General features: G+C 42.4%; 2 protein-coding genes across 2 annotated transcripts in view; one reads left to right on the forward strand and one right to left on the reverse strand.

Moving 5' to 3' along the window:
• Positions 1 to 10,000, forward strand: part of LOC310716778 (suppressor of cytokine signaling 7-like) — a 192,561-nt gene that overhangs the window by 151,270 nt on the left and 31,291 nt on the right. The gene's annotated exons all lie outside the window — the stretch shown is intronic.
• LOC310716635 (melanoregulin) overlaps positions 6,983 to 10,000 on the reverse strand; it is a 22,278-nt gene continuing 19,260 nt past the window's right edge. The window contains exons 3-4 of the mRNA XM_083523917.1: positions 7,362 to 7,452; positions 6,983 to 7,215 (exon numbers count right to left, since the gene is read on the reverse strand). Coding sequence (XP_083380043.1) covers positions 6,998 to 7,215; positions 7,362 to 7,452 — 309 coding nt within the window. The 3' untranslated portion in view covers positions 6,983 to 6,997. The remainder of the gene's footprint in view (positions 7,216 to 7,361; positions 7,453 to 10,000) is intronic.

Raw genomic sequence — 10,000 nt, forward strand, 5'->3', positions numbered from 1 at the left:
AGAGAGATTTAGTTGATAAGTCATGTTATATAGCAGAGGGTATCTGGTTGATGGATTAGTTAAATTAATAAATAAATAAATAAAATATAAAAAGATCAATAAAATCAGACAATGTTAAAGGGGGGGATTGGGGGGGGATTGGGGGGGATTGGGGGTTGTTGGGTTCGTTTAGTTCAGTTCTGATGTAAAAGTGCATTTTTCCTCTTTCACAGAACGCAGAGCTTCATTACAGCACCACACATCCTCAAACATCTCCAGCTCCACCACACACTCCTACACATTCAAATCTACCACAATCCTGGATTTCATCAGTCTGGAGAAGATCCTGAAGGCATCACAGTCAGCGTTAGGAGCCACTTTGTTCTTTTCTGTTCAGGTATGTGGGCATTTTTTCCTCCCCAAAAAGAAAATTAATCAGTTGGCACATGAACCTGTTTCTCCTGATGTACTTAAACCCAAGAATAAAACACTGAAGAGTAAATTCACATTAAAGGAAATTAAAATACGTTTTAAAAACACAAACAGTGACTGAAACCTGGAGCAGTGAGTAAACGCGTAAAAAACAGAACGGACCGTCCTGTAGAACATCAGGGTTTAAATTAAAAGAGTTTACAGAGATGATGCAGTGTAAAATCCTCCACTCTGGTTTAATATTAGCACTAAAACCATGAACATTTCTTCACTGGGGGTCCACCCTCACACTCAATTTATTCTTATTTAAAACCTCAACACAGGCCCTGTAGAGCAGCTTCCCCAACACTGTCCCGAAGTTCATCTCCCGGTCAGGAGCGATGTCCAGCTGGGGAAAGGGTTCCTCCTCTGCAGGACCGCTCTCACTGATCTTATAGTCCTTCAGTTAAACTCGCTCCTCTGCTGTTGGTGTAGACCTCCAGCGGTGGAGAAGCTGGTTAGTGATGTGAAGGAACCGGAGTCCCATACATGTCCCGGTGACGTTCACCAGCTCCTGGAGTGTGAGGAGATCAAAGCTATGGACAGTCTGGGTGGTCGCACCTGAGCTCCTCCAGCAGCCAGTGTAGTGTTCTGCAGTTTTTACTTATTTGGCTTTTTTTAAAGTCCATATTTTAAAAAGTCTGTGGTAAAAGGCTTGTAAATCCAGCATGCCTGTGTCCGTTAAACAGAAGTTCTGTCCAGTCCGAATCCTCCCACCAAAAGTCCACTGGCTGCTGTTCTCTATACCATGTTCCTGGGCTCGTTTAGGAATCTCTGTATACACTGGAGGTGAAAGGCTGCAGCTCTGCTGGCGAGATGAACCAGCCCTTGCCCCCTTCCTCCTTGGGCAGATGCTGGACACTCTGCGGAATCCAGTGAAGACTGTGGAATCCCAGAAGAAGTCCAGGAGCAGGGCCTGGATGTTCACTTACAGGTTTGGCAGTGGATCCAGGCATGCCAGCTTGTGACACAGAGACAAGGCTGCCAGGTTGTTCATCACCATCGTTCACCCCCTGTAGGACATCTTTGGAACCAGCCAATTCCACCTGCTCAGTCTGGTCTTGATGTGCTCTACAGTGCCTCCCCAGTGTTTATTTAAAAACTGATGACCCCCCCAGGAAGACTCCCATGTATTTAAAACCTCCTTTTTCCACACCAGGCCTCCTGGGCGTGTCGGCTGCCCACCTTCCCACTCCCCAACAAAAACTGCTTCACTCTTTCCCCAGTTAACCTTTGCTCAAAGTCTTTTAAAATATCACTTAAAACATTTATATCAGACTGGGATCCCACGTGTACAACGTTCCTGACAGGTGAGCAGCCTCGTCCTATGCCTCTGTACACTCTAAAAGGAGCACATAAACCACCACTAACCTTCAGTACACTCTCAATTTCACTTTACAACACCTTCATCATGACTATGAAACCAGAGTTGAACCAAAAGCTTTCCAGCACCTTCCACAAGTATTCATGCTCAACCAGGTCAAAAGCCTTTTCCTGGTCTAGGAGAATCAGACCAGTCTTTGAAGCTAGCTGACCTCCTCTCACATTGTCCTGTAGGACCTCCAGGCCATCCTGCCCTATTACTGCCCCGAACTCCACAGGGAGACCATCACAGGGAGAGCCTCCTGAAGATAAGCCAGTGTCAGCTTCCTGTCCATTTTTTTGGCCAATGACTCTGAGAGCTTTGGCAGATCTTTGAGGAAGCTCTTCTTCTCTTCCTGTGCCCCTGACCTCTCGCTGTTATACAGCTTCGAGTAGAAGCTGAAAATCTGCTGGTGAGGTTCAAAAGGCTCTGATACGAGATCCCCTGATTCTGTTCGCACAGCACGCATAAATATTTTCTGTTCATTCTGTTATTCTAAACGGAAGAACTTAGAAGGAGCATCCATCTCAGTAACATTTTTTAAGTGTGAGTGGACCAGCGCCCCCTGTGCTGCAGTGTCCAGCAGGTCGTTCATTTTGGCTTTTTTATTTTTGAGGGCTTCAATATGCCCTTCATTTTTCTGTGGCCTCCAAATGCTGGAGTTCCACTGTCTCTATCTCCAGAGCTTTTAGAGATCTGGCAATGTCTCTTGTAATGTTGAGAGTGTTCTGTTAACACAATTCTTTGACGTGTGCTTTAGTTAAATCCCACCACTGCTGTAGGGAGTTAAAATCTGCTTCTCCAGTTTAAAACAATTCCATAAAAAAACCACTCTCTAAAATGTGCATCTTCTAAAAGTGCAGTGTTAAAACACCAGTAGCTGCTCTTAGGTTTAATATTCTTTTTACTGATGGTGCACCGGACCATGCAGTGATCTGAGATGCCTACTGGAAAAATAAAACACATTGTATAAAAAGTGTAGGCAGTCAGCAGTGTAAGAAACATAAATAAAATTATGAGTAAAAAGCAGGGCAACACCAGCACTAAGTAACATGTTGTGGCTTAAAATTACCAACCCACCAGACTCCTTCACCCAGTGTCACTGTGTGGTCGTTGTGGGTCTCCTGCAGCATAACATCATCAACACGTTTCTGCTTAATGAGCTCATATAGCTTTGCTCTTTTTCCATGTTCTCTTTCTCCATTTATGTTAAAACTCACAACCTGGATTCTGTTCATTAAAATAAAATAAAAGTAAAACAAATGCTAAAAAAAAAACTCATAGTAAAACACACAACACACTCTACCAGGCTGCCCAGGTTCTTGTTTAGACTCTTGTGATTTTGAGACTGGACTACTGCAGCTCTCTGCTGGCAGATCTTCCCCTGAACACTATTCATCCACTGCAAATGATCCAAAACGCAGCTGCACGACTTGTGTTCAATCTGCCCAAGTTCTCCCACACCACCCCACTGCTGCTCTCCCTTTACTGGCTTCCAGTAGCTGCACGTATCAGATTCAAAACACTGATGCTTGCCTACAAGGCCAAAAATGGACCAGCACCATCATACCTCAGTGACCTCATCACATCTCGCACTGCACCACGCTGTCTGAGATCCTCCAGCACTGCTCCACTGGTACCACCTTCTCTCAGAATGAGAGGTAAGTACACTTCAAGGCTCTTCTCTGTTCTGGCACCGAGGTGGTGGAATGAACTTCCCCTAGATGTCCGTACAGCAGAGTCCCTGACTATCTTCAAGTGATGACTGAAGACCTTCATCTTCCTAAAATACTTCAACTAACACTGCAAATTTGCTTTAAAAAAAAAAAAAAATTAATAAATTAATAAATACAAAAAATAAAAAACTCAAAATTATAGTGTAGAGTTGTAGTGTGATTTATATTAAGTGTGTAATCCAGTGTACAGTGTAGATTTATTCATTACTGAGACTCAAAGCACTTTTGTACGTCGCTCTGGACACGGACGTCTGCTACATGCTGTAAATGTCAGTTTATTAGTCTTCATCTGAGTTTTCCTTTTTGACAATCGTTATCAGTTTTTTCAATGTAAATATGTATTGATCTGTGAAAGCTCCTTCTCTACACACACGAAATTTATGTCATGAATAAACTGTTTGCAGTTTGAGAAAAACTCTTCGACTGATACATTCTTTCACACACACACACACACACACACACACACACACACACACACACACACACACACACACACACACACACACACACACACACACACACACACACACAACCACTGCACACCGTGTCCCAACCACTAAAAAAACACTCCTCTACACACACACACACACACACCACCTGCACACCGCCTCCCAACCGCTAACACACACTCCTCTACACACACACACCACCCACACGCCATCTGCCAACCGCTAACACACACTCCTCTATACACGCACACATTCCTCTACACAAACACCCACACCACCCACACACCGTGTCCCAACCGCTAACACACACTTCTCTACACACACACACACACACACACACACACACACACACACACACACACACCAGCACACCGTGTCCCAACTGCTAACACACAGTCCTCTACACACACACACACACACACACACACACACACACACCCCGTGTGGCAACCGCTAACACACACTCCTTTATTCATGCACACACTGCTCTACACACACACACACACACACACACACACACACACACACACACACACACCACCCTGTAGCTCTGTGTTGTGTGATGTAGGTCTAAGTTGTGTGATGTAGCGCTATGTTGTGTATTGTAGGGCTATAATGTTTGATGTAGCTCTATATTGTATGATGTAGCTTTATGTAGTGTAGTGTAGCTCTATGATGTTTGATGTAGCTCTATGTTGTGTGGTGTAGCTCTATGATGTTTGATGTAGCTCTATGTTATGGGATGCAGCTCTATGTTGTGCGATGTAGCTCTATGTTGTGTGATGTAGCTCTATATTGTGTGATGTAGCTCTATATTGTGTGACGTAGCTCTATATTGTGTGACGTAGCTCTATGATGTTTGATGTAGCTCTATGTTGTGCGATGTAGCTCTATGTTGTGTGGTGTAGTTCTATGATGTTTGATGTAGCTCTATATTGTGGGATGTAGCTCTATGATGTTTGGTGTAGCTCTATGTTGTGTGATGTAGCTTTATGTTGTGTGATGTAGCTCTGTGTTGTGTGATGTAGCTCTATATTGTGTGATGTAGCTCTATTTTGTGTGATATAGCTCTGTGTTGTGTGATGGAGCTCTATATTGTGTGATGTAGCCCTATGTTGTGTGATGTAGCTCTATATTGTGGAATGTAGCTCTATGATGTTTGGTGTAGCTCTATGTTGTGTGATGTAGCTTTATGTTGTGTGATGTAGCTCTATATTGTATGATGTAGCTTTATGTAGTGTAGTGTAGCTCTATGATGTTTGATGTAGCTCTATGTTGTGTGGTGTAGCTCTATGATGTTTGATGTAGCTCTATATTGTGGGATGTAGCTCTATGTTATGGGATGCAGCTCTATGTTGTGTGATGTAGCTCTATGTTGTGTGATGTAGCTCTATATTGTGTGATGTAGCTCTATATTGTGTGACGTAGCTCTATATTGTGTAATGTAGCTCTATGATGTTTGATGTAGCTCTATGTTGTGCGATGTAGCTCTATGTTGTGCGATGTAGCTCTATGTTGTGTGGTGTAGTTCTATGATGTTTGATGTAGCTCTATATTGTGGGATGTAGCTCTATGATGTTTGGTGTAGCTCTATGTTGTGTAATGTAGCTTTATGTTGTGTGATGTAGCCCTGTGTTGTGTGATGTAGCTCTATATTGTGTGATGTAGCTCTATTTTGTGTGATATAGCTCTGTGTTGTGTGATGGAGCTCTATATTGTGTGATGTAGCCCTATGTTGTGTGATGTAGCTCTATATTGTGGAATGTAGCTCTATGATGTTTGGTGTAGCTCTATGTTGTGTGATGTAGCTTTATGTTGTGTGATGTAGCTCTGTGTTGTGTGATGTAGCTCTATATTGTGTGACGTAGCTCTATGTTGTGCGATGTAGCTCTATGATGTTTGATGTAGCTCTTTGTTGTGTAGCTCTTTGTTGTGTGATGTAGCTCTTTGTTGTGTGATGTAGCTCTATGTTGTGTAGCTCTATGTTGTGTGATGTAGCTCTGTGTTGTGTGATGTAGCTCTATGTTGTGTGATGTAGCTCTATGTTGTGTGGTGTAGCTCTATGTTGTGTAGCTCTATGTTGTGTGATGTAGCTCTGTGTTGTGTGATGTAGCTCTATGTTGTGTAGCTCTGTGTTGTGTCATGTAGCTCTATGTTGTGTAGCTCTATGTCGTGTGATGTAGCTGTATGTTGTGTGATGTAGCTCTGTGTTGTGTGATGTAGCTCTATGTTGTGTAATGTAGCTCTGTGTTGTGTGATGTAGCTCTGTGTTGTGTGATGTAGCTCTGTGTTGTGTGATGTAGCTCTGTGTTGTGTGATGTAGCTCTGTGTTGTGTGATGTAGCTCTGTGTTGTGTGATGTAGCTCTGTGTTGTGTGATGTAGCTCTGTGTTGTGTGATGTAGCTCTGTGTTGTGTGATGTAGCTCTGTGTTGTGTGATGTAGCTCTGTGTTGTGTGATGTAGCTCTATTGATAAATGAAGTCCTAAAGTCCCTCTTTAGTGGTGGAAAGGTGAACCAGGTCATCTGTGTAGAGAAGACACTTTTCCTTCTCTATTATAGAGGGTGGGGTTTAAACTGCAGCTCTGTCTCACGCCACGCCCCTGGGGCAGAAATTCACTTCTTCAGTTTAAAAAGTCTAACAGCACATCGGCTGGATGTGTACATTTGATCAAATCATAGAATTTTCCCTTCATTCTGCTGTGAATAAGTTTTAAGTAGAATCCTTCATGCCAGTCTGAATCCAATGTTCTCTTAAAATCAATAGAACAAGCAAAGATGTGTGTTGTTTGTTTTAATGTACTTATTTATCAATTAGTGTTTATGTTGTAAAAATATGAACAGATGTGCGGCATTTTGGGAGAAAGCTGATTTGACGTTTACTCACGACTCACGTTGTGTTTCATTTCGAATTCTTGTGTTTAAAATGCTGAAGAAAACCTTCCCCAGATTCCTGTTCTCACAGACGCCTTGGTAGTTTTTAGTTGTTAGCTGTTAAGTGTTAATTAAACCCCAACAGCTCGCTCTCTCTCTCTTTTGCTCTCTTTAGTCTCACCAGGATGAACAGGTATCTCTCAGGTGGAGCCTCCTTGCTGTGGAAAATGGACGTCTCAGAGTGAAGAGTCTGTAACAGGCTCCGAGCCGTCGCTGCGTTCTTCATCCTGTCATACGACGCACTCGTATTTACCGTCAGCAGAGACTCTGCCTCCTGCATGAAGCCTGAGCAATCAGAGAGCAGGATGTAGCCATCATTTAATAAACCAATAACACAAATAACCTCAAAGGATCACGGTAAACACACACACACACACACACACACACACACACACACACACACACACACACACACACACACACACACTCACCCAGATTCTCCAGAATCATCTTCCACTTGTCTCTCACTTCCCTCCTCATATCTCTCATCGCCTCGATGTCCACACTCAGCCTCCTGTACCCCTAATCATCATCATCATCATCATCATCACCACCATCATCACCACCATCATCATTATAATCATCATCATCACCATCATCATCATTGTGTCTGTATAAAATGTGCAGTTGGAACAGTGTGTAAAATGTAAATAAAAACAGAATGCAATGATTTTCATATCTCATAAACCCTTACGTTATTCACAATAGAACAAAAAACATATCAAATGTTTAAAATGAGAAGTTATAAAATTTTATGGAAAGAATAAAGTCATTTTAATTTGTTGTGTTTGTTTCATGATGCACCAAATATTTTCAAATGGTGAAAGGACGAGACTGCAGGCAGACCAGTTGAGCACCCGCACTCTTCTACTATGAAGTCATGCTATTGTAATAGATAAGGAGGTTGTAGCTTAGTGTTTAAGGTGTTGGACTTTGAGTCCAAAAGGTCATGAGTTCAAATCCCAGCCATTGAACTGTCCTGGGCCCTTGAGCAGGGCCCTTAACCCCATAGCTGCTCAGATGTATGAAATAAATGTAAGTCATACTGGATAAGGGTCTCTGCCAAATGCCATACATGTAACTCAAATTTGCAAGATCTTCCCTGAAAAAGATGTTTTCTGGATGGAATCATGTGTTGCTCTAAAACCTGTATATTGCATTCAGCACTGATGGAACCTTTCCAAAATGCACATTCCACAGGCACTAATGCACCACCATACAGGGTCGGGCAAAAGGTACGTCAAAATGTATTTGAAAATAAAATCCCAATTACCTTAACTTTAGGAATATCAAACTAAACTACAAAATACAGCAGCTGCACATTCATCTAAATAAACTGTTGTATTTTTGTTTTAAAAAAATACTAAATACTTTTATAAGGCATGAAATTTCTTTCCAAACCTTCCATTAATTGGTCTATTTAAACTCTTTGCCATTACGCCGATTAAGTAAACAATGTTTAATAGCAACGGCTTTTCCCGGAGTCTCCCACATGAATACGTATTTAAAATGCATGTACAGTTGAACCTCGGAGCTCGCGGCCTCAGCGCTCGCGACCTCGCATGCTCGCGACTTTCATTCCGACCCGGCGACTCTCATTCCGATCGGCTCGTGAGCAACCGCGAGCTGCTCAAAATGCTAGTTTAACATTTCTAATCAAGGTTTATCTCATTAAAATAGTCTAATAATTAAGTGTTATGGAGTGAAATAGTGTTATTTACTGATTTAAATCGATTTCATTTAGGGTTCTTTGGGTTTTTACTGGGTTGGAAGGGGCGTATCAAAAGGTCGCCAAAATTCCGAGGTTCCACTGTATCGTGAATTCTGCTTATCTCTGTTCCTATACCTTTAGAGATGTGAGCACTGATCTCAGGTCAGATGGTCCCTCTCCTCTTTAGTCCGGAGGACGTAATGTCCATTCAAGATTTCTCCAGATTCTTTAAAACATTTGATGACATGTTCTGTAAATGATTTGTTGTTTTACAATTTGATGTTGAACATTATTCCAAAATTGTTCCCCAGTTCGTACAGTCTTGAACAGATTGGTGAAGCTCCACCCATCTTTACATCTGAGAGACTCTAAGATACTATTTATACCCCAATCATCTGACCTGCTGTCAATTAACCTCATTATTTACTAAACGTTTCTTTAACTCTTAATTTCAAAAACACACATTTTCAAGACTTTTTTTGCTCCGTCCCAACTTTTATGAGACGCGTTTCAGACTTTAGATTCAGAATGACTTTTATGATTTTACTTTTAATGATTTTTAAAATGGTAAATTTCCTCAGTTTTAACTGTCATTTTTTTATATTGTGAATAAAATGAGTTTATGAAATTTACAAATCATTTCATTCTGTTTTATTTACGTTTTCTGTGTGTCTGTGTAAGTTTTTATAAGTGTTGCTTTGTGCGCCTGTGTGTAGCTGTGAACCCCTGTGTGTTTGTGCTCGGGTCTGTAGGAGTGTGTGTGTGTGTGTGTGTGTGTGTGTGTGTGTGTGTGTGTTTGTGCTCGGGTCTGTAGGAGTGTGTGTGTGTGTGTGTGTGTGTGTGTGTGTGTGTGTTTGTGCTCGGGTCTGTAGGAGTGTGTGTGTGTGTGTGTGTGTGTGTGTGTGTGCTCAGGTCTGTAGAAGTGTGTGTGTGTTTGTGTTTGTGCTCGGGTCTGTAGGAGTGTGTGTGTGTGTGTGTGTGTGTGTGTGTGTGTTTGTGCTCGGGTCTGTAGGAGTGTGTGTGGGTGTGTGTTTGTGCTCGGGTCTGTAGGAGTGTGTGTGTGTGTGTGTGTGTGTGTTTGTGCTCGGGTTTGTAGGAGTGTGTGTGTGTGTGTGTGTGTGTGTGCGCTCAGGTCTGTAGAAGTGTGTGTGTGTGTGTGTGTGTGTGTTTGTGGTCGGGTCTGTAGGAGTGTGTGTGTGTGTGTGTGTGTGTGTGTGTGTTTCTGCTCGGGTCTGTAGGAGTGTGTGTGTGTGTGTGTGTGTGTTCGTGCTCGGGTCTGTAGGAGTGTGTGTGTGTGTGTGTGTGTGTGTGTGTGTGTGTGTGTGTGTTTCTGCTCGGGTCTGTAGGAGTGTGTGTGTG

This window comes from Silurus aristotelis (assembly GCF_946808225.1).
Source record: "Silurus aristotelis genome assembly, chromosome: 21".
Classification (NCBI taxonomy): Eukaryota; Metazoa; Chordata; class Actinopteri; order Siluriformes; family Siluridae; genus Silurus; species Silurus aristotelis.